At 39.9% G+C, this 26,173-nt stretch overlaps 1 protein-coding gene across 1 annotated transcript in view; it reads right to left on the bottom strand.

Moving 5' to 3' along the window:
• Positions 1–26,173, bottom strand: part of RTN1 (reticulon 1) — a 284,614-nt gene that overhangs the window by 157,970 nt on the left and 100,471 nt on the right. The window contains exon 2 of the mRNA XM_023231662.3: positions 3,008–3,781. Coding sequence (XP_023087430.2) covers positions 3,008–3,781 — 774 coding nt within the window. The remainder of the gene's footprint in view (positions 1–3,007; positions 3,782–26,173) is intronic.

The following is a 26,173-nucleotide window of genomic DNA, read 5'->3' as shown; positions in this document are numbered from 1 at the left end:
AGAACTACTTTTTGCTTAACATGCTTTCTTTTTCCTCAGTTTCTATGTACAATTATGTGTAATTCTCAATTTTTATTTTATCTGTTGCCACTGGAAATGGCAGAGTGACCCAAGACTCAACAGATGTAATAAAGCCCATATCCTCTAATGTCTATGGGCACAGTGTCACGTGGTGCCAGGGGTCACAAAAAGATGGGAAGGGGGTCAGAAACCTCACAGGATAAAAAGGGCAGGGAGAAAGGCTTCAGTGAGAAGCTGATTCTTTCTGTTAATTTCATTCTTACCTGTTGTCATATGACTCTGGTATTTTGATGTGGGATGTATATATAGAGAGAAGCTGAACACAGGAGAGAATGTGTAATGGGCCGTTCTCTCTTTCCTGAATAAGCCTTGCTTGGAATGTTTACTTGATTGCAGCTGCAGAGACAACCATTGTCCTAACCCCACACTGTCAAGTGGGCAACCCAACATCATAGAACTCCAATGTCATGTGAGCCAGATCTGCCTTTGTTTTCTCTTGAACCTTCTCCAGAACCCCATTGGGCCATGGCTACTTAAAAATGGAAATTCCCTAAAAATTAATGGATCCTTTGTCAAGTCTTTGCAAACTGTAATTTTTACATGAAGCATGTGCTGTGTAACTAGACCTGTATGCGCTAGGGCATTTCACTATTCCTGAGGACTGGCTGAAGTTCTTCTGGACTGACTGCTGGACAACCCTGGAGCTCTGTAAAACATAGCTGACTCTATAACTTACATCTTCAGAACATCAAGTATCTTTATGGCAGGAAATAATAGAAGAGTTTTACTACGCATTGCCAGAAAGAATACAAGGAAGCTTGGAAACTCGGCTATGTTCTGACCTCGTGTTTTAGGCAGGGGCAAGTCGTATCTAACCCACCTGGAGTCTTGGTTTTCTGATTTGTCATTACTACCCAAATCTCAATTTACATCTTAAGTGAAGTTCACTGGGCCCCCACAACTCCATGCCCATGCAGCTCCTCACACTGGAAGGGCACCTTTCCCTTCCCTTCACCTGTTTGTTTCCTCCTATCCCTCTGAGAGTCACCTGTGGTCCCAGTTCACCTTGAAGGGGGGGGGGGGGCGCTGGACTCCAGGGCTCCTCAGCGCCATACATTTCCCTTTCTCAGAACACCAAGCACACTGGACTGGGACTGTTTGCTTGGTCGTCTGGCCCCCTGGAGGCAGGGACTGGTTTTACTTTGTTTTTTATTTTTCGTTAATTCCCCATCACCCATGCCTCACAGAGTACCCAACCAAAAGAAAGTAAGTAGAAAGTGATTGCTGAGTGAATTTCAAAATCAGGGACTTGGCGCAGTGAATCTTTAAGACACTTGGAGCTTTATGGTTGAATGAGTCTGAAATAACTTTGGGGAGAAGGAATTAATGCTAAAATCTATAGGGAAAGAAGATAGGAGGAACTTTCATTAATTCTGTTCTATTCCAACACTTGAATTTGTACTATACCATCAGGGTTTAGAGCAATCTCTCCTCCTCTACAGGCTTTGGCTCCATTTTCAGAGTTTACTAGAAGCTCTTTCACCTGAGATGCATACCAAAGCTCTTTGGGATATGGTAGAATGCCGGTCACCAGGGGCAGGGAAAGGTCTGAGGACCTGTCACTGTCCTCTTCATCTGATGCCTCATGGGCATTCAAGAGAGGTGGAGATTCAAAGGCTGGAGAGAAGAGGGTGGCACAGGGTGGGGTGAGGAGTTTCCTGCCACCTCTCTGGCCTTTAGCCAGGGGTATAAGAGGTCCGCTTTGTGTTTGAGAGAATATGCATGAGTGCTGTTTAATATCCTGCCTGGAGTCACAGTAGGAGAATGTTCAAATTGAAAAAGACCATAGCCTAATGAAGTCTAAACTTTAAAAAGTTTAATGAAGTACATCTTTTTGTTTCAAAAATAAAATTATATGCAGAACTTCAATAAACTAGAGATATAAAATGACAGTGTTGAGACTGAAAGGGGAATGGAGGAGTTTGCTTTGTTCAGGTTTCCTCTTCTTGTCTGTGCCACCCTAAAAGATCCAGAAGTCCACCTTTTCCTTCCCTTTAAGTGTACAGACTTAGAGCTAGGGACAGGAGTGTTAAATGCCCCGGCCGAGGTGCTTCAGGAAGTCTAGAGAGAACAGCCAGTGTGCTCTCCTCATAATGTCTCCAAGAGACCTGTGCTATAGTTTGAATGTCCCTTCCAAAACTTAATACCCAATGTGGCAGTATGGAGAGGTGGAGTCTTTGAGAGGCTATGGACTATGAACTACTGAGCTATGAAGATTCTGCCTTCATGAATGGATTAACCCACTCATGGAGTAATGGATTAAAGAGTTAATGGATTAATGGATTATCATGAAAATATAACTTGTAGCTTTATAAGAAGAAGAGAGACCTGAGCACAACATGTTAGCATGCTCAGCCCCCTCACCATGTTACACCCTGCACCCACTTGGGACCCTTCAGAGAGTCCCCACTAGCAAGCCAGACAGCTTTTACCAGAAGCGCCCCTTTGACCTTGGACTTCCCAGCTTCCAGAACTGTTAAGAAATAAATTTTGTTTCTTATACATTACCCTGTGTTAGGTATTCTGTTATAAGCAACACAAAATAGACTAAGACAACCCAGATCCTAGCGGAAAGCTAACTGAGAAGCAGGCAGTACTGCATTCTCTGCTCTGGACAGCAGGGCTGCATGAGGATTTTAATGTTTCCCATATGTCATCCTAACATCTCCCCTGAAAGAAAGAACAAAATATTTTACAAAGAAAACCTGATAGGACTCTAGGAGAAATCCCAGATTGCAACCTTTGTACAATCAGCAACAAATTGAAAACGTTGAATATGAATTAAACTAGTTAAACCAAATGAAATTTAAGGGGCCCAGATAGTAAAATATATTGAATGAAAATTGTCATTCCTTAATATTTGTTTTAGGGATTGAGATTTCCATATGCTGGGTTTTCCTAAGTCAAGCAATAACAGGGCCTTTACCTGTTCCAGAAGATGGAGGGGTGATAGATCCTGGGCTGTCGTCTTCAGGCTCCGAGACAGTGACAGTGGGGACTGTGTCAGGACTTGGCTTTAGGCATATATCTTGCTTCTCAGGGGTCTTCTCTTGGGGAGTGGTTTCAACAGAAGGTTCTATTTCCGTCAGTGTGATTTTGACAGGGGTGGTGATCTGAGGAGCCCTGCGCTGTTCTTCAGAGAGATCATCTATGTACGGAGCAAATGTGGATTCTTCAAATAAATGGTCCTTGATGATTTTTCCCTCCACAGGAGCTGGTTTGTCAGGTTCACGGACCCCTTCAGGTTTCGCTGAGATGTCAGTGTCCTTATTCTTAAAGTCCAAGTCTTTATCTTCCAACTCGGGGTGATGTTGTTCTTGGTGCTTCACCTCCTCGGGTCTGGTTATGTCAATGTATTTATAGGCCTCTGCTTTCATCTGGTCCAGAGGGTCTGTTAAGATCTTGTTCACTTCAGTGGACTCTGCAGGAGTCATCTCTATTCCAGAATCAGAACTAAATAAGCCACGAGACTCTAACCCAGGCACATCAGCTAAGGAGGGGCCGGGTGTACCCAACTCCTCAGGGCTCTCTGAAATGGTGACATGGCCATTTTCCTTCTGAAGAATTCCAGTGAAATATGTAGAATCCTCCTGAGGTGGATAGCAGATGTCAGAAATCAGAGATGTGTAACATGATCCTTCCCCATCTTTTGATGTTGTTGAGAAGGTGTGGTCCATGGCACTGGAAACACCTGCCACACCTATGAATCAAAACAGCAGCAGACAGTGAGTGGGTGCTTGGCATCAGCTCTCTCTCCCTGTCTAACCCACCCACCCACCTCTGCCTGGTGGAGACACGACATCCCTTCTCCTTCAGCCCTCGGAGTTCCCTCAGCGCTCCCTCAGAGCACCAGCATGTGAAATTTCCTCACCTCCCTGATAGTCCACATTTCTGGTATTTTTCTAGTAACAGACCCCAGAGGCTCACATAAACTGCCAGGACCACATAAGTTGGGGACAGATCCTATAAGACTAGGAAATTTATTTTCAACATCTACCACCTCAACACACAGTGACTTGATCTTAGTATTATTAAAAAGAAACCCTCTTTGTATCTAAAGTATTAACAGCTCTTTAAGTAGAGGTGGAAATTAGGCTACCTCAGGATCGTAACTGCAACAACAATAGGATAGCTAATGGTGTGCTCCCCTGTTTATTTCTTCAGTTTTCCTCCTTGTTTTGTTTCCCTCCTGTTTTACTGACCTACTGCCCATTCATTGCCATCCAGTGATATTCAAAGTGACCCACCGGGAATTCCTTCATTCCACTGGTGGTGCTAAGGATAAGACAGGTTTCCAAGTTTGAGTCTATAGAATATTTTCGCCTGGCTCTAATTCTAATATGCCAGCCAAAATATTCATTAATAGTGGGCACGGGCCAGTGCAGTGGCTCATGCCTGTAATCCCAGCACTTTCATAGGCGAAGGCAGGCGTATCTCCTAGGGTCGAGAGTTCGTAGACCAGCCTGACAACATGGAGAAACCCCGTCTCTACTAAAAATAGAAAATTAGCTGGGCGTGTTGGTGCATGCCTGTAATCCCAGCTACTCAGGAGGCTGAGGCAGGAGAATCGCTTGAACCCAGGAGGAGGAGGTTGCGGTGAGCCGAGATCACACCACTGCACTCCAGCCTGGGCAACAAGAACAAAACCACATCTCAAAAAAAAAAAAAAAAAAAAAAAACACACAGTGAGCATAAAAGGAAAACCCTCCACTGTTTTGCTTTGCTGTAAAATTCTACCAGAAGGGATGAAAACCAACATTTATTGAGGCCTCACTATACGCTAAGCAGTGGGATTTTTAACCTAATTTTTACAATTGTATAAATTAAGTCCCACACTCTCTACATCTACATACAAACACATTACACACACACATATACACAAACACACACACAGCATGTACAATATCAAAGCTCTTAAGACACACCTGAAGAATACGTTAGAGCAACAACACATATAAAAGTCATCAAAACAGTGGCAGTAACAAGTCAATAGCTAACGTGCCAGTACTTGCTATGTGTCAGGCATCGTTCTAAACTTTTCATTAATATCGACTCATTTCATAATCAAAACAATCCTAGAAGGTTGGCAATAGTGTTAGGCTCATTTTACAGATGAGGAAACTGAGAAACAAAGGGGTTAAATAACTCACCTAAGATCTCACAGGCAGTAAGTGGCAGAACCAGGATTCACACCCAAGTAACCTGGAAGCCAAGAAACTTCCCCTAATGCCCTTTGCCCTGGTTAAGTCAGTCTGTGAGGTGTTTTTTTTTTTTTTTTCAGGTAATGTTTACTCAGCATTATTACAAACAAACTTAACTTTTGTCTTTTCCTAGCTTTCTTTTGGGTTGCACAAGCTATTGTTTCTCTCTGGGCAGTGGAAAAGCACAAAGCCTCTTCACCGTTCTAGCACTTTCCTGCCTCAGCACTCTGCACTACCTGTTTCCTTTTCTTGGAATTCTCTTCTCCCAGATACCTATATCCCTAATTCTCTCACGCCCAAATCTTTGCTCAAATGTCACCGTTTTAAGAAAAATGACCCTAACCCTCCATCTCAAATTGCAACTTGCCTTCCCCTCCCCACTCCTGGCAATCCTATTCTCCTCTACCCTTCTCTGATTTTTCTTGTTCCCATATTGCTTATCTCCTTCTTAAATACTGTACAATTAACATATTTATTATGCATTGATTGTCTCCTTTTGCTGGGGAAACTCACACACACAGCATGGTAAGCTCCATAAGGTCAGGAATTTCTGACTATTTTGTTCACCAATATAGGCACCTAAAACAGGGCCTGATGAATAGTAGGTACTCAACACATATTTGCAAAATAAGGGAAAGTGATTTTTTTGCGGAGCGGAGGACAGAGTCTCACTCTGTTGCCCAGGCTGGAGTGTAGTGGAGCGATCTTGGCTCACAGCAACCTCTGTGAGCCTTCCAGGTTCAAGCACTTCTCTTGCCTCAGCCTCCCGAGTAGCTGGGATCACAGGCATGTGCCACCACAACCAGCTAATTTTTGTATTTTTGGTAGAGACAGGGTTTTGCCATGTTGGCCAGATGGTCTTGAACTCCTGACCTCAGGTGATCCTCCCCCCATGGTCTCCCCAGTGCTAGGATTACAGGCATGAGCCACCACGCTGGGCCATATATATATATATATATACATATATATATATATATGCTGTTTTTTTTTTTTTTGAGAAAGAGTCTTGCTCTGTCACCCAGGATGGAGTGTAGTGTGGCATGATCTTGGCTCACTGCAGCCTCAACCTACAGGGCTCAAAAGATCCATCTACTTCACCCTCCCAAGTAACTGGGACTACAGGCATGCACCAGCATGACTGGCTAATTTTGTTTTCAATTTTTCTTAGAGATGTGGTCTCACTGTGTTGCCAAGGCCTATCTTGAACTCCTGGGTTCAAGTGATCCTCCTACTTTGGCCTCCTCCCAGAGTGCTGGGATTACTGGCATGAGTCACCTCACCTGGCCAAGGAAAGTAATTTTGAAGTTTAGAATTAAGCACAAATATCAGTATTGTGTGAGAAGACAGGTTAGAAGATTCCCCCAAATTGCTAATGATACTTCATTTAGCAAGTGACTTAATTTTGTGAGCAACAGACCAGTTCAAATCTATACATCTCAGCTAGGCTTCTCATTACACCTTTTTTTTTTTTTTTTGCATATGGCAGCCCCTCTTTTCAAGTTAGACCAAAAAATCTCAGTAACAAAAGGAATAATAGTAAAGATTGTCCTTATTGCCTAAGGATAGATAGAACACCAAAGAAAAAAACTATTAAATTTAAATCCATGGGTGCACACACACATTTATCCTGAACAATTATTAAAGCTTCTTTCATTATACGGCCTCAGCTTATATGGAGACTTCACTGGAGGCAGCGAAATGAACCTGAGATAGATATTTCACTACAGATATTTGGATCCTAGGATTCTCTACCAGTTATTTGGAACCATTTGCAAGTGTTAATAAGTAATTATTCACCAGAAAGTGAGGAGAGGAGGGGTTTGTCCATATAAATGAAGTCTGGAGAGGTGGGGAGTGAGAAAGGGAACCTGGAGAAGACATAGTAGGTGGTTTATTTGGTTTCCAAGGCTGTATCTCAGTCATTATCATGCAAATCTCACTCAATTCCCCCACTGCAGAGGCCACCACAGGGCTCCTGGCTCTGATTACCTCTACTTGGCCTGTTGCATATCCCTCTAGACCACTGACTCCTCCCACTGGAGTTATCTCACTAAACACAAGTGTCACTTGCTCAGTGCCCAGTCCCTGGGCTCTGCACTGCCTTGCTGGATAATTCTTAAACTCTGCAGCCTGGCATTTGAGACGATGTGAATTCTACCTGGTCACAGCCCTGTTGCCATCATTCCTCTCACCCTCCACTCCAGGCATACAAAGCCCTTCGCAGTCTCACATTCACCTGACCAGCTTTTCTAGCCCTGTCTTCCACTCTCCAATTCAAATTCTAATCTCCACTAATAGAAACTACCCAGCACTTCTTCAACACTGGATCCTTCCAACCTCCACATCCAAACCTCCGCCCTTCAATCTCAAGCCATTAAACATAAGGATCTTTAAATGTCACCATCTCCATGATGAATATGCTGACTGTCTTAGTCCATTTAGGCGGTTGCAACAAAAAGACCATAAACTATGTAGACTATAGACAACAGAAATTTATTCTGGAGGCTGGGAGGTTCCAGATCAAGGTGCCAGTGGATTTAGTGTCCGGTGAGGGCCCACTTCCTACATGGCCATCTTTTTGCTGTAACTTCACATGGTAGAAAGGGTGAGGGATTCTCTCTGGGGCCACTTTTATAAGGTCACTAATCCCATTCATGAGAGCTCTGCCCTTGTGGCTTAATCACCTCCCAAAGGCCCAACCTCCAAATATCATTGCCTTGGGGGTTAGGATTTTAACACATGAATTTTTGCGGGGGGCGGAGGTGCACAAACGTTCAGATCACAGCACTGACCAATGCCTGCAGGACCTGATCCCATCCTATTGTTCTCCCTCTTCATTCTCATAGCACTGAATTTATACTGCTCATATAGCACATATCACATACAGTTTATATATGTCCATATTACCTTCTTCCAAACTGTCAGCTCCTGGAGTTTGATGCTTATGTCTGGCACACTATATTGCACATAGTAAGCATCCAATTCAAAATGAATATAAATAAACAGACTGTTCAATCAATCCATTAATGAGTGGGCTTATTCTGTGCAGCTACTGAGAACAAGCTACAACTAATTAATGCAAATTACAAAGAGGACATTTTAAATCCATCGTGCAAAAAAGAGTCTAAAATGTGAGTTATCCAACAATGAAATAGAGCAACAGTATTCTCAGAGCAAGAGTATTCGGATCATGGTAGACACAGGCAGAGAGAGACCCAGTGTTTGTCTAGACAGAAACCAGTACTTTGTAGAAAGTTGGATGAGACAACTGCAGAATTCCCTTCCAACTTTCCATGATTTTTATACTAATTGGCTACCACTGTAGTGTGACACAACTTCCTTTTGACTTACTGCTTTCCTGTGTAACAGAATCAATATAATTTCCCCCAAGGTGATGCCTCCGAGAACAGGGGCTTCTAAGATGTACAGTAATAATTGAGGGAACAGAATCTAAATGACATCTATATTATTCTATAAATAAAATATTATTAGAGAGACTATAAATAGAATCAACAATTGGGAAGAAGTCCTATTCCTACCCTACCAGCTCTGTCTTGCTCAGAAAACCCAGTATGAAATTGGAAGGACCCCTTTACCACTCTCTAAAAATACTGCCAGCTAGAGGAAGAGAAGAGGAGCAAAGTTACTTGCGTAAATGACACATTTTATTTTTAAAACTGTTTTCACACTTTTTAGATGGGATCGTATTAGAATCATCATAAAAACAAAGAATAGTTCAAATACTTTGAATGTAGTTATGTCCCATTTTTAAAAATTGAGCTAAATACCCTGAAAAATTCTCAAGGTTCTAACTTGCTGAATTTAAAAATATATACACGTGATATGGTGCCTATCAGTTAGAACTCTTGTAAACAGAAACTCCTCCTAGACAGTAAATTATGTTGGAGCAGAGTCCTGTGGGGATTGTTGGAACTGAGAAGCAGAACTGAGCCTGAGGGCCCAGGAAAGCCAATTAATTCTTGTCAGCACTTCCTGCAGAGCTGGCGGATGCGGGAACTGAGAGAGCACAAGCCATTTGCCCCAGGTAGGAACCCACATTGCCATATTGTTAAATACAAATCCACTAAATAAAAGTGCCTTGTCTAGACTAGAAATGGCCACATAACCAAGGATTCTGTGGAATATCTGATTTCCTCAGATATTTCTCTGTGGCTGTTTCCTGGACCAGATCTAATTCACACAGAGGCCAATGTACCTTGACAGTCGCTGTGTTAACCTACAGATGCCCTCTTGGGAGGTGGCTGTTCTGGGAGGACACAGCTAATTCAGCTACCTGGATGCATTTAAAATGGCATTGATTTTCAAAATTTCAATTTACATTAACTTCAAAAAAGTACTTATAATAAAAACTGAAGGATTCACAGGCCACTATTTCTAGTCAAAAGCTAAGGGAGAAGGATGAAAAGAAGCTGAAACTATTGCCATTAAATCCCAATATGTGTTGATAAAAGTGAAGCTTTTTAATCTACTGATGTAGAGGTCAGAAACACTCATCATGAGGCAGACAAATTCAGTAATCTCATAAAGGGTAGGTGTTTTATTTTAAAAATTCTCTGGCAACACTAAGGGATAGGATGACAACAATGACTTGCTGAAGATGATTCTACTTTTCTCAAGGAAAAGCTTTAATCCTAAAATTCTATTAATAGTTCTTAACGCTGACTCATCCTCACAGAATGGAGTTCATTCAATTGGTGATCCATAGCTTAGGCAGTTTGTATTCTGGTTCTACCACTAACTGGCAGTTGTGAGACGTTGGGCAAGTTAGCCTCTGAGAGGCTTGGTTTATTCATCTTTAAGATAAGACAATAATAATTCCCACTTTATTGGGCTGCTAGGAGGACTAAATGAGATAATGCCCTTAGATCTTTGCCTGACACATCGTACACATTCAATAAATGAGAGCTGTTGATTTTCTTACTATCTCTGTTTTTCAGGGAGAACTCTACTCATCTCCAACATATTACCATCTGTTCGTTAGTTTCTTCCTTTATCTCTAATACCTCTCATGGTAGATTGGGCCAGAAGGAGTTTCATGTATCCAATCCACACCCATGCTCTCTGGGGTCTGCCTTAGATGCTAAGTCCCCAGAGTCCAAGGCCATGCTGTCTTCACAGCTCCACGAGCAGGTGGCGGTTCATTAAGTACTTTCAATGGACATAGATCCTGTCATGACCGTGATGATGACTGACTTGAGCACAAAAAGCTGAAATTTACCAAAACTACAGACAGAAAAGGAATGAGAGGGTTAAGTGCCTACAGATGAGCCTTCTTCCTGTAGATAGAGCCTATTCTGACTTTCTAGGGTTGAGATAAGGAGCTTATGGTTTAAGGTTGTACTTCCACAACTCTATAAAGCTCCTCTTACTGCACTGAAATGGAGACAGAAAATGCCAGAAAGTAAAATAAATAACAAATTATACAAAAAGGTTTTCTGAGAACAGAGATAGAAATGCTCCATTAGACAAACATCTGGTTTACCCTTCTCCCTGGAATTAGAGAAACAAAAATGCCAATTATTGTTTGAATAGAGCCAATATTAACAGGTATAGGGGACATTAGTCCTATTAAATTGAGAAATATTTTTTTAAAAGTGTGGGCATAATAAAAAGCTGTAATGACAATGTGGAGAGAGGTGCATATTAAAATTCAAGAATTAAAAGCCAGAATCAATGACAGAAAGTAAATCTGCATTCACCTTTCCCAGAATCCCCTGCCCTGAGCTGCCCATGTGATGGATAGCAGCAGCCTAGCCTGCACAGAGGTTAGGCTGGGAGGCTTTTTCCCTGAACACTCCCACTCATCTTTTCAGCAGGCCCACAGTCTGGAGGCTGTGATACATTTGACAACAGAGTCCTCCATGAGGGATGAATATGCCAGAGAGACTCTAGGAAGCTCTATGTCACCTAGAAAACATTCTCCTTCTCAAATTAAGTGGACTGTGATTTAACATGACAAATGGGTACTGAGAAATCCAGGTACACTCATTTTCAATCAGTTTTATCTGTATGGTTAGTTAAGAGAGTTAAAAATAAAAAGAGCCTGCATTCTCCAGCAAAAGACTAAGCCAAAGCTGATGAACATGTTTGCGGGTTTAAGAATATGAGTAACTACTCTTTCCTCAACTCACTGCCTTATTTAAAGCTTGTCTGCCAGAATAGTAACTTTCACTTTTGGTTTTGCAAAATTAATATTAAATAAAAATGATTCAGCAAATTGTTCTCTTCTCTATGAAGGGCCAAGATTTGCATTGCCTAGGATGTTTTCACTTTAGCAAAAAATTCTCTTAAAGGAAAAATAATTGCTTTAGCAGACAGACTAGGGTCTAAATCTTTTTCAGAGTCCTCAGTAGCACCTTGGAAAGCATAAAGTTGCAGAGCACTGAGATGAAATGATGGTGAAAGTTCTGATAAGCTTGGAATCATGTTTTGGATTTTGTTTATTTGTTTTTGCCTGCTGTTTAAAGATGGAAATGTGATTCTGTGGCCTTATTTGAGAAAGAATCTTTTTTAGGGAAATGGTGGAGGTAAATACTTATTTATAATTTACTTAGATCTTAAGAAAAGATGCCTAAAATCCTATATAGACATTCCTTTGCTGTTTTGAAGAATAGGTTTATTGATATGTAATTCATATACCATAAATTTCACTCTTTTAAAGTGTACAATTCAGTAGTATTTGTATACTAGTAGTTATGCAACCACCACCACTACCTTCCAATTCACCTAACTAATTTAAATTTAAATGTATTCTGCTCCTAATGTTTCCAATCAGAGAGGGCTCTAAGTTACCTTTACTATGTAAATAATTACCGTTGGAACAAAAACAGGGGCTATCCCCAAACATCTTTCTATTTATCATTTGCTGATAGAATTTTGCTCTCTGATTTCTAAAGAGAAAAATAATTGTTCTTGGTCAGATTCCCTCAATGCTATGTATAACATGGATAATAGCAAAAAATGTGTATTATAAATTCGTTTGCACTTCAATAGCTCTTTTGCTCCCTCCCCCCACATAGAATTATCTAGCCAGTCCCCATAATTTTTTTTTTTTTTTTGGTCTCTGTTGCCCAGGCTGGAGTGCAGTGGTACCATCAGAACTCCAGCAGCCTTGACCTCCCAGGTTCAAACAGTTCTCCCGCCTCAGTTTCCCAGGTACCTGGGACTACAGGCATAAGCCACTGCACCCAGTCCTTTCTTTTTCAAAAAAATACTTTATTCTTACTATTTTTTGAGTAGATTTAAGTTCACAGCAAAGTTGCAAGGAAGGTACAGAGATTTCCCATATGCCCCTGCCTCCACACATGCTACTGTGGTCTGAATGTCTGTATTGCCCTAAAATTCCTGTGTTAATATCCTAACCCCAAAGATGATAGTATTAGGAGATGGGACCTTTGGGAGGCAAGAAGATTATATGGTTTGGCTGTGTCCCCACCCAAATCTCATCTTGAATTGTAGCTCCCATGATTCCCGCATGTTTGGGAGGGATGTGGTAGGAGATAATTGAAACGTGTGGGCAGTTTCCCCCATACTGTTCTCATGGTAGTGAATACGTTTCATGAGAGCTGCTGGTTTTATAAGGGGAAACCCCTTTCGCTTGGTCCTCATTCTCTCTTTGTTGCCTGCCACCATGTAAGACATCCTTTTGCTCTTCCTTTGTCTTCTGCCATGATTGTGAGGCCTTCCCAGCCATTTGGAACTGTGAGTCAATTAAACCTCTTTCCTTTATAAATTATCCAGTCTTGGGTATGCCTTTATTAGCAGTGTGAAAACGGACTAATACAGAGCCCTCATAAGTGGGATTAGTGCCCTTATAAAAGAGACCCAAGGGAGCGCCTTTGTCTCTTCCACTACTTGAGGATGCAGAGAGGAGATGCCATCTATGAACCAGAAAGTGGGCCCTCACCTGACATTGAATCTACCAGTGCCTTGATCTTAGACTTTCTAGACTCCAAAACTGTAAGAAATACCTGCTTATAAGCTACCTAGTTTATGGTGTTTTGTTACAGCAGCCCTAACTGACCAAGACACATGGTATATTTGTTACAACTGATGAATCTACAACAACATGTCATCACCCAAAGTCTGTAGTTTACATTAAAGTTTACTCTTGGTGGTGTACATTCTGGGTTTGAACAAAAGTATAGTAACATACATACACCATAACAGTATTATATAGAATATTTTCACTTCCACCAAATTCCTGTGTTCTGCTTATTCATCCTTTCCTCCTTCCTAACCCCAGCAACCACCAATCCTTTTACTGTCTCCACAATTTTGCCTAGTCCAAAATGTCATATATTTGGAATCACCCATAATTCTTTTCATAGCTTTCTTTCCATTCCATGGCTACCTCCCTAGAGAGACACTTATCACCTTCTCTCAGGAGTACTGTGATTGTTTCCTAAGTGTTCTCCAGCTTCCAGCCTCACCTCTTTTCACCCTGCACTACTCTGCACATGGCTGACATATTCATCTCCCCAAAGCAGCACTATTACCACATCACTTCTCTATTTCAAAGCTTTCTGTGACCATCTTTGCCCATCCCTTGGCTTAGAATTCAGGATCCGCTTCAGCAGGGTCCCAGCCTGCCTTTAGGGTTTTATTTCTGAGACTGCACAAAAAACACAACTGCTTAAGCCCACAAACATAACGTAAGATTTTCTACTTCAGTGCCTCTGCTCAAGCCCTTCTCCCCAATTGAAAGCCTCCTTCGCTCTTTCCAAATCGCTCTTTCCAAATCCAAATAACATCTCTGGTGAAGTCCTGCCTCCGCTAGGAAGCTTTTTCCTGTTACCTCACTCCTCAGTGTTTTCTTCATCTCCACCCCAAGGGTCATGACCATTCATCTGGGACTCATTGGCTTTCCTGCCTTTGTTGTGATTTGTCTTTTTCTATATACATGTTAAGAAACATTTCATATACATCTTCATATCTTTGCACAGTCTGTGCAAAGCAATTACTGATTGGATTATTACCTCCATGTTGCCATCTGATTGAGTCACATTCAAGAGCCTTTGGAATAAGCTTTACCATCAATCATGTGTTAATTCAATGAAAAAAATTTCTGAATGCTTACTATGTGCAAAGCACCAAAATGAAGGACATTCTCATATGTACACAGGCTTAGTAACCTAGTGTGCCCCCAAAGTCTATTACAAAATCATTGTTTGTAAATGGAAGCTCAGGTGCCCTTGGATGCAGCAGAAGTGATGCTGGGTGGGTTGCAGTATCTGCTGATGGATCATATTGGGAGCAGACAGGTCCCATATGTTACATCATATATCCTGATTCGTCTTTTTGGTCAGGCATGGCATTGTCAGAAAAAAACAAAGAAGGATTGGAAGAGCTTCTTCAGGTCATCTAATGCAAGGCCTTCCCAATCTTAGGATCTTATCCACAAGACTCAGAAGTATCCATCTCCCAATCTTATTTTAAACATTTCCATTAATGTGATCTTATTGCTTGCTCTGCACACTTAGCAAATGTTGTAATTACCAGCCTGGGTCCTGGGTTCAAATGCATGGCTTTGAATACTAACTCCCCCATTTACTAGCTGTGTGACCCTGGACAGATTACCTAATATCTTTGTGCTTCTGTCTCATCTGTTTATAATAATAGCCATTTCAAGAATTGTGGTGGAGACTAAATGAGATAGTAGAATCAAAGCACTGAAAGTCATACATGACACTTACTAAGGACTCATTATTATTTTTAAAATTGAACCCCAAAATATCTCACTGTTGCTTCCAGGCTTTAGTCCCGGTTTTGTCTTCATCTATTAGTGAAAACAGATACCTCAACAAATAATTAAAAACCAATATAGCACATAAGGGGAAATTCCCCTAATATATAAAGAGTTCCTAGAAATCAGGAATAAAAAGACTACTGGTCCATTAAAAAAAAATAGAGGATATAAACAAACACTTTGCAGAGAAAAAGATGTATGACCCTGGAACATAAAAATGCAAATTGAAAAATCCATGAAATGACATTTCTTCCTTATCAGTTTGGAAAAAATTCAAAGAAGTTTGGCAGTACACTCTTTAGTGAGGTTGGAGGGCAACAGGAGGAGGCTGGGAGGAGAACAATACGCCATAACCCCAATGGGAAGCAATTTGGGAATTCCTATCCAGATTACAAATGTTATTTGCTCTTGGAACCAGCAACCTTCTTAAAGGAATTAGTCCATAGACACACTTGCCCATGTACAAGATGAATACATAAAAGGTCATATGTTGTAGTGTAAGTTGAAAAAAATTGGAATCAAATATCCATCAACAAAGCCTAGCTAAACAATGCATTTCCATACATAGAACACTGTGTAGCTGTACAAGAGTGAAGACAATCTCCATGTATTGAAGATTTCCAGATAAATATTAAGTGAAAAGGTGAGTTGCAGAATATGTGTGTATAGATTTATAGTTATAGATATCTAGATGCAGATATATAGAATACTAACTCTCAGGTAAGGAAAAGAGGAATAAGAATATATGTTTGTATTTGTTCATATCTGCACAAAGAAAACACTTGAGAGAATACACAAGAAACCAATTATTCACCATGGAGGTGGGATAGGGGACCAGAAGTGGAAGAGAGATTTTCTCACTGTGTACACTTCTTTTTAAAAATTATTTTCCTTTTTCAACCAAATTAATGTATTACCCTTTAAAACTTTAATTTCATTTAAAAACAAAGAAAAAGAAAACAATATAAGATGATAGTATGAGTGTTGCACAAATTATGATGGGAACCTCCAGCCCAGCTTCCTTCATCCACATGACAGAGTTTCAAACATTTGAAGACAGCTATGGCCTGTCTTAGGTTCTCAACGTTCAGGTTAGAACCTTCTTCATCCTCTTCTTCACATGTTTTGTTTTCCCTGCACTGTGAGCTCATAAGAAACATGAGCTGAACCATGTGCTTCACTTTTCCCTGGTGCTAAGCACACCCCTGACATCTAGATTTTTGTTTGGTAAGTAGTTATGGAACAAATCAGTGAATATGTTTCCAGACTCATCGTGCTAGTTCCAACCAGAGAATACATGGTAGTTCATCCTGGTCCCTCTAAAATATGACCTGGACCTAATGATACAGAATGATTCAGAGGGACAATAATGATACAGAGGAGCAGTGAGACTATTTCTTCTCCTAGTGTTGAGTCCCTTGACTTAAATTTCCTATTTTTATTCACAGATTTTTATAGCCTCTGCCCACACTATTAGCTATGTTGCATTTGTGGCCAACTAAAACATGCCAGTACATAAGTTGTCAGTTTTTTTAAACAACTGCATCATTTCAAAATGCACTTTTAGCCACTGCACTGGGTGTATCTCATAAATCTGAAAGACATTAAAGTCAGAAGCAAAGAATTTTCATGCTAATTGTCTTAGACTCTGATACGGTTTGGCTGTGTCCCCACCCAAATCTCACCTTGAATTGTAACAATCCTTATGTGTCAAGGGCAGGGCCAGGTGGAGATAATTAAATCATGGGGGCGGTTCCCCCCATACTGTTCTCGTGGTAGTGAATAAGTCTCATGAGATCTGATGGTTTTATAAGGGGCTTTCCCCATTTTGCTCAGTCCTTCTCTTGCCTGCCACCATGTAAGATGTGACTTTGCTCCTCATTCGCCTTCTGCTATGATTGTGAGGCCTCTCCAGCCATGTGTAACTGTGAGTCAATTAAATCTCTTTCCTTTATAAATTACCAAGTCTCAGGTATATCTTTATTAGCAGCATGAGAACAGACTAATACATCTATCATTGAAAACAGACTGAAGAAGACCCTAGAAAGGGAATTTACCACAGTCTGGAATAATCCAGAGATCAAGCTAAAGCCAGAGTTAGGGTTTCTCAATAGAATGTGTTTTATTAAGGGAAATGCAGGGCCACACAGCACAGGACCATCCCTTGTAGGGGTACAGCCAGCCCATGCCATGTCTTGGTAAAAAAGAAAGGTGCCCTTCCTCTGGTGGTCACAGACTTGTGCCAGAGGCCTGCATCCTCTGCTGAAAGCCTTGGATTTTGTGCCAGTGTTGGGAATTGAACATGGGTCTCTGGGATCTAAAGCAATTATCATGGAAAGTGGTATCCTTTGGGAAGCACATAGAGCAAGCAAATGAGGATGATTACTAAAGGGGTAATGCTGTTAGGAACATGACACGGCAGACAATGTGGTGTGATGTGGTATGTGGTATGTGGTGTGGTATGGCATGCCGTGGTGTGGCATGACATGGTATGCAGTAGGGTGTGTGTGCTGTGCTGTGGCATGACGTGACAAGGAGCATGGGATGATGCAGCAGGGCATAGCATGGTGTGTGGTGTGGTATGCTTCATGGTTACAGCATTCCATTGTAGAAAAATCACAGGCATCAGAGTCCTGGAGTTGGACATCCCCATCAAATTACTGGTCTGGGGTTGGACATCCCCATCAAATCACTGACTTTTAATAAGTCATTAAACGTATAGGAAGGCCCGATGTCCCCACTTGCAAAAGGAGGATAGCAATAACTAACATTTAAAATATATGCTCACTATGTGCTAAATGACAGCATTAAATACATGATCTCATTTCATGCTTTAACAGTCTATAAGACCTTTTGTTTAACCACACCCACACTACTGATGAAGAAACTGAAGCTTAGAGAGGTTAACGAATTTGTTATTAGGAAGACAGCCAGAAGTGGCAGAAGCAGAACTCAGATTTAGGGCAATATGACTCCAAAGCTGATGCTATCCGCACTATTCTTGGAATTGTTGTGATGATTAAAGGACACTGGATGGTTTGTGGCAGTCTTCTCAAGCTAAACTAGATGGATCTGAATTTGCTGTCACATCACAACTAATGAAGCAGTAAAGTAAAAAGAATCTCTGCTCAAGTTAATTCAATAGCTGATCAATATTCATTTCTTATAAAATTTGTTAAGGGATTGTGTCAAGAAAGTGTGTGTGTAAAACATATTTTTCTGAGTTCAAAAACTCATGGGCTTAATACCTTTTTGAGGTACTTGTGCAAAGGACAATGTTTTTATTTTGAAATGTAATTATCATTAGCCACTATTTTGCCTTTAAACAGAGTATGCCTTGCCTTCTTGTTCAAGTTTTCAAAATCTAACTCACATGTTCTGCTGGTCATGAGATATTTGAAATTTACTTTGTATTTTGAGCATTCCTCATTACAAACATAATCTCATATTGGAATGTAATTGATAAAAATAGAAAATGTGAATAAACATTCACATATTGGGACAAATAGCATAAACCTGGAATTCAGGACATACCACTTGGTAGACTCAAAGGCAAACCCTTTGACTTTAACGCTCTCTCTCTCCCCGTGTACTCAAAATCAGAATATAGCATAAAAGTTATACTGAGTGTACAGAAGACGTGCCCCAGAGGTAGCTATACTAATCAAGGAAAGTGACAATAAAGATTAATGTCCTTTATCAATAGCAGCATTCATTTTGCTCTTCTGAGCTATCTGATTTATAAGCCGAGGTAAACTCTGTGTGTAAAGCAAGACAATAATTCAGCTGTTGATGAGCCAGAGTTTGGGAATATTGATCCAAGTGACTCTGAATGCTCAGTCAGGAAACTACATTATTTTCTTCTCTCTTTTCTTTCATCTCCAGGAAGAAAAAGGGTAATACATTATAAGCAATAAATTTAAAATATGCACAATTTGTGACATTAACACAAAATTTTAATCAACTGTACATTCTAAGGAATGGTTAAAATACTAATTCTCCTGGTGCAACCTACCTAGGTGATGATAAAAAAAAAATACATTGTTTTTAGGAATTTGGTTTGCTCTTGTGAGAAAAGTGAGACTTGCACTGGGGCCTTGAAAATACATATGATTTTTGACAGGCAGAGGGAAATAGCAGGAAGCCATTTTAGGGGCAGAACTAATAGCAGAACCAAAGGTGAAGTAATGAGTGGGAAGGAATTCCTACACAAATATGAGAGCTGAGGGAGCCATAGTAACTCAGGCCAGAGGGAGTGGTGAGGGTTATGAAGTCACTGTGAGGATATTAGAAAGTTGTGGGAAACAAGGATCCAGTGACTGTTTCAGAGCATAGAAGTGACTGGGAACAAGTAGTCCAATAAAGACTTTCCAAAATGATAGCATTTAGGTTCGGGGGTTACATCAAATGCATTTGTAAAGTTTTAAACATTACAAATAATCACTACAACATTTTTTTAAAAATAGAAGTATATAAGTTTAAGAGAAAAATTCCCTATTTCTACCCCTATTCCTCAGAAACCACAACAGATATTATTTGGAGAGTTTTAGACATTTTATTATCTTTTATATGAATGGGATAATTATTTTCAACATTTGCTTTCTACCTCCTACACTGTACCAGGGCCATACTTACATTTCAGTAGACAAAGATCTACCTTATATTTCTAAAAGTCAGTATTCCATGACATGAATGTTCTACAATTCATTTAAGCATTCCTCTTTATGTTGTCAGCAATTCTTTTGCTATTCTAAACACTGCTGCAATGAATATCTTTTGAGTACATGATTTTTTGATAAGATCATTGAAGTCCAGAGATGTAAAGTATTTTAAAATGTCTTTTTACTTCATTTTTTACTTTGCAGTATTTTAAAGTTGCCTTGTAAAATGCTGTTCTTTGTGTTACACTGGAAGAACTAGGAGAAAAAAAAACAAAGAAGGAGTAGGATTCAATAATGCAAAGACTAAGATAAAAAGAGCTTCAAGTAGATACTATGAAAAAATAGTGCATTTAAGTATAGCCCGGAGCTCTAGGCTCCCCAACAGGGTCACCTTTAAAGAGACTGGAAAAGATGAGTTCAAACAAAAGTCCTTTTACTGCAGTAGTGCCTAGTTAGGGAAGTTTCACAGACCTGAAGAGATTTAAAGACCTCTCCATCTTGAAGGATGTGGAGAATTTATACAGGCTAAAGAATAGGTCATGAATTTCCAAGGACAGAAGTGTTGATGCTTTGATGTTCAGTCAAACAAATTCAGATAGTTATTTGAATTTCTATATATTCCATCTAAATTTTGGATACTAGCTTACAGTCATCCTTTTTGAGTAGTCTGACATGAATCTGTCATATTTGAAGGCAAAATAGACATCATAAACAAGCTAGTATGTGAGTTTAAATGGTCTAGGTAAAACCATAAATAAATAAGAGGTTGCAAAAGATACTGCATTTCTTTGTTCTGTAAGATTTTATAAAATGTAAACAGAAGCCAAAACCAAATGTGTTCTGGAAAGGAACCAGCAACAAATTACTATGTCAATAATTCAGTATAAGTATTAAATGCTCATGGTTTTTTTTTTTTTTTTTTTTAAACTCCTAAAAATAATCTGTAAGACTTTATCTCCAACATCTGGTGTTTGGCGTCCTCTAATCATGACTCCTAAAGATTGTGCTTTGTACTAGTTAAGGACTGAATGAACAGATTGAGCCACAAACAAAAGTCAGTTGTATTTGATGCTTTAAAAAAAAAATTCAGCTGGGCATGGTGGCTCATGCCTGTAATCCCAGCTCTTTGGGAGGTATTTTTAAGTGATAATGCTTCAGATTTCTTCCTTGAATGGCAAGATAACAGTTTCAATATTATTTCTTATCATATTTTTATATCCTGTATATGGATCTTTTCTTCCGGACTAGAAGAAATGGAAGGAAAGAGTGTTGAATACCTGCTATGTGCCAGTCACCATGCTAGGTGCTTAAAGTCTCAGTCATGCCAATAAGTAAATACGTGGAAATCCTAAAGTGGATATTTGGTAACATTAAGAGAATTGTGAAGACAAGATGAATATAATAACGATAAAACAAACTTGATAGTTTTAGTGTTTAGTTATTTAACTCCATTCATCCCAGTATATCAGTAGGCACTGAGCATCTACTATGTGGTAGGTACTTACTCTAGGTTCTGGGGATTTAACAAGGAATGAAACAGATAAATAGTCTCCAGTCCCATGGAGGACAGAACCAAACAACAGCAACAACAACAAAAAAAAAAAACCAAAAACATAATTAAGCAGGCATAGCAGAGCCTGCTAAATTGTCCCCCAGTGTCTCTCCTGCCTTTCTTCCCTTTAGTAAGTCCTCTCCCCACCCTTGCCACCTTTCCTGCCAAGGAATTTTAGCACATGGCCAGCCAGCTGAAGACCATGCTTCCCAACTTCCTCCTAGCTGTGAACATGTGACTGTGTTTTGAATCAAAGCAATATGTGTTGCTTCTGGATCACATGCTTAAAGAAGAAACTGGTTGCCCTTCACTCTTTCTTTACCCTCCCCATGGGCTAAACTGTGAACATGGTCTTGTTGAACCAGTTCTGACAATGCAGACGAAGGCAATACCCAAAGGGGTGTTAAGTAGAAGGAATATGGAGCCCTGAATGATCTCCTGGTACAGACACTTACGTGATCACTCACCTACCTCTGGACTGATAAATCAGAGAGACACTTTTACTTGCTTGAGCCATTCTATTTTTGTACTTCTTTGTTATGGCAGCTTAGCCTAACCAATACAGCATGCAAATAAAATGACTGAGAATTACAAGTGATTTGAAGGAAACAAGTAGACAGCAGAAAGAATAAAAAGTTATCAGTGGAGGGGGTTACTTTAGATAAGATGCTCAGGCCTCTATAAGGAGGTGACATTTAAACTGAGACCTAAAGGATAAAAAGAGAGAATATGCAACATTTAAAACTTCCCTATGGTGCCTTCCTTTAGTTCTTTCCCCCTTCCTATGTTTTCATTGTTTTGTTCTTCTTACCCTTGCTATGGGCCAGAGTGCAAATATTATACACTTGCATAAAAGCCCTAGCATAGTATCTGATCGCTCTGAATCTGCCACAGCTGTTGCCTTTATGTGAAAAGCTACATATTTCAGTTAACCAGCCAGTGACAATCTTACTGAACAGTGGTTTACCTTGCATTATAGTCACACTATCTGTCAGTGACTACTGATATATTAGATGGATGAAGTTAAATAACACTGAAAACTATCAAGTTTGTTATACTGTTATTAGGTTCGACTTGTCTTCATAATTCTTATGGTATTACCAAATGTCTACTTTAGAATTTCCGCTTATTTACTAATTGATATGATTGAGATTGGGAGATACTCAAGGGAAAGAATGGTCCTGTTATCTCTGTATTCCTAGCATGGCACCCAGCACTTATAATAAGAGTTCAATACATTTTATTGAGTGACCACATTTACAAAGAACAACTTGACAAATATTTAAAATAAATTCCCTATAAATGACACTATCTGGTTATAGACTTTTCTTTGGCAACACAAAGACAGGAGTTTGTTACCTTTTAAGACAGCTCTTCTAAGGATGTGGTAATGATCCAGTGACTGAAATCAGAATTTAGATACTCTTCCTTGCCCTTGTTTGGGTCAGGCAACTGGAGGTAACTGGGGTGTGACTCTGCCCCTAGAACGCTGAATGCATCCTGGCTCTTGATCTGGTCATTGCTACCACAGAGCTCTGGATTGTGTGTAGAAGGCTAAACATCCTCTGCACCTTCACTCCCCACTCCAGTTTCTTCTTTACTAATGACTCAGGGATGGAAAGAGGGGAGGGTTAGCCCTGGGATAACCTTATTAGAATCTTTCCACTAACATGCTAATATGGCTCTGTTCTTTTCCTTTCATTTAACTCCATGTATCTCGCTGTTAGAAAAAATTCTACTGGCTAATAATAAGGATGACAATAGCTACATTTATTTAACGTTTCTATATGCTAAGCACTCTGATAATAGCTGTACATGAATTAACTCATTTAAGCTTTAAAACAACCCTATGAGACAGGCAATATTATTCCCATTTTGTAGTTGAGGAAGTTGAGAATTAGGGAAAAGTCAGTGACTTGAGCAAGGTATTACCTTTCTAAGGTGACCAATCACCTCAGGTTGCCCAGGACCAAAGGATTCTGTAGGATGTGGGACCTTCAGTGCTTAAACTGGGAGTGTCCTGGACAAACTAGGATGAGTTAGTCACCCTATAAGTAGCTGAAGAAGAATTCAAGACTAAGTCATTGAATTCTAAAGCAGTTGCTCTTAATCATTAAGTAATACTGCTTGATTTTTTAAAAAGTGTTCATTACTAAAAAGAATGAAAGTTCTCTCCAGGGCATCTAGTAAATGTTAAATGAAAAGTATGATAGTCAGAAAGTCTTTTACATGAGGTCATGTCATTCTGCACCGCAATTTATGTTAGGGTGCTTTTCAAAATACTATTAGCACATGCACATTGAGAAAGATGTTTTTTGGTTTGGCACTGGAATAAAGTATCAATGCATAGCAAGCATTTCTGAGGCTTAAAGTACTAGCTACACAATATGAATATAAAAATATTTACCACTAAGCCTCATTATAAATGACATAAATTTTTCATGGATACTTTCCCCAGAATGAGTTGCTTTGCCTCTAGAATTCCAGAATAAATCCTGAGAACCATGTTGGAAACCCTGAAGGAGCAAACGCTGCCCCTTATAAAACCAGACCCATAGCAGAAGAATCTGAGAAAGTATAGAAAACTAAAATACAGTCTTATAAGACCTGCCATGTAGACTTTGTTTTGCATTAAGAGTAAACTGAAATAGAATTAAGATAAAAGGGTATTTCTCTTTGCCTTTATCACACAACAGTCTACCCAATTCCTGATAACATCAGTTCACCTTGATTGCAAGGTGAGTAAGGCAGTCTGCTGCCCTCCAGGAGTTTACAGTACATTGTCGACAGCTGTGATGAAAGACAATGAACGGAAGATACAGGAAGGAGAAAGTGCTGTGAGAATACAAAGGAGAGAGTGTCTTTTCTTACTTGTGGGACAAGGAAGAATTTCCCAGAGGAACTAGTGTTTTATGGGTGGATAGAATGGCAAAAGGAGATAAGGAACCCTACCTTTCCCAGGCAGAGAACATGGAATGAGCAAAGCCATAGGAAGTCTGACTCTTAAGAAAAATGTCAGGTAGAGTTGACACTACATATGGGAACATAATAAAATAAATAAACCCAAAGCCAAAAAGAACATAGAACTTTGGGGGCCAGGCATGGTGGCTCATGCCTGTAATCTCAGCACTTTGGGAGGCCGAGGTGGGCAGATGACCTGAGGCCAGGATTTCGAGACTAGCCTGGTCAACATGGCGAAACCCCATAACTACTAAAAATACAAAAATTAGCTGGGCATAGTGGCGCACGCCTGTAATCCCAGCTACTCAGGAGGCTGAAGCAGGAGAATAGCTTGAACCTGGGAGGTGGAGGTTGCAGTGAGCCGAGATTGTGCCATTGCACCCCAGTCTGGGGAACAAGAACTAAACTCTGTCTCAAAAAAAAAAAAAAAAAAAAAAAAAAATAGAACTTAGGATTTCAAAGACTAATGCATGATTTCATTTTATTTAGAAGTCTGGACTTTGGAAATGCATCAGATTTGCAGTAAGGCGAGTTCAGTATTCTCAGAACTCTACTCATTTCTGTGGTTCTTTCCCAGAATTTATCATTAAGAACCTTAATGTTATGGTAAAGCTTTATATATGTATTTATGTGTATATGTATTTTTGCATTGTTTATTTTCAAAACCCAGAAATTCATTAGAATTGATATTGATCAAATTAATTACAGGTATTCAAAAATGAAAATGAAGATTTAGATTTTCAAACCAGGCTCATTTCCCTGAAGGCTTTACTAACCTTAAATACTTTATTTAAGAATTCTGTTGGCTGGGTGCAGTGGCTCATGCCTGTAATCCCAGCACTTTGGGAGGCCGAGACAGGTGGATCGCGAGGTCAGGAGTTCAATACCAACCTGGTCAAGGTGGTGAAACCCCATCTCTACTAAAAATACAAAAAAAATTAGCTAGGTATGGCAGCTGGCATCTGCAATCCCAGCTATTCAGGAAGCTGAGGCAGAGAATTGCTTGAACCCAAGAGGTGGAGGTTGCAGTGAGCCGAGATCGCGCCACTGCACTCCAGTCTTGGTGACAGAGTAAGACTCTGTCTCAAAAAAAAAAAAAAAACAAAAACTCTGTAATGGCATGAGCTTTCCTTTCTATATCAAAGTCATCCATCATCAACATGATCTGTATTTTGAACATGATCTGTATTATCTCTCTGTAGCCATGATGGATTTGTGAGGGCCCATTCATATTTTCACTCCCAGTGGACATTTTGGTCTCATATTTGTAAAACAGTTGGATCAGACCAAGAAGCTACCTGTGGCCATGGAATCAAATGAAACCTCAGGCCTCAACAGGGGTAATCAGCAGACTTCTAACCCAATGGGTTGGCTAAGAATAAGCAGAGTTGCTGGTAAACCCATCAGTCTGAAATGTGTGCTAGAAGTGCAGGCGTTGCTTTTTAAGGTATCAACTTGGCTTCTTAACTTTATAAAACCAAAACTCAAGTGCATCTGTGAGCACCACAGAGGCATGTGAATCATAAGCTTTCATAAAATGCCATGCCTAAATTAAGTCTTATCATCAAATAGTATTTATTAAACTCCCACATCCCACATACACATGGCAATGTGTGAGGCATATTAGCAACAGAAAACTGAATCTTCAGCCATGAAAATACTTCATAATAAATGCCAAATGGCTGCTGGAAGTCATAAAGATATTCTTTCACTGAGAATGTATCCACCATAAATTTCAAATAAGCTGTGGAATGGAGTAACTCCTCCCATATGGTGAAAATCTCACAGAAGTGCTTCATGTTCAATTATCCTTATCAGTAAATAGAAGACTTTTATGTCATCCCAATTATGCTTCCTGTGGATATGAGACAGCATTCCCAGAAGAATTACTCATGTATGGATTCATGCCATTTTGCATTGTGCTTTTAAAAGTTATTAGACAATCCGA

Source organism: Piliocolobus tephrosceles, chromosome 6 (genome assembly GCF_002776525.5).
Source record: "Piliocolobus tephrosceles isolate RC106 chromosome 6, ASM277652v3, whole genome shotgun sequence".
Taxonomy (NCBI): Eukaryota; Metazoa; Chordata; class Mammalia; order Primates; family Cercopithecidae; genus Piliocolobus; species Piliocolobus tephrosceles.
Note: the sequence above shows the minus strand (reverse complement) of the source record. Positions and strands in the feature narration are given on the sequence as shown.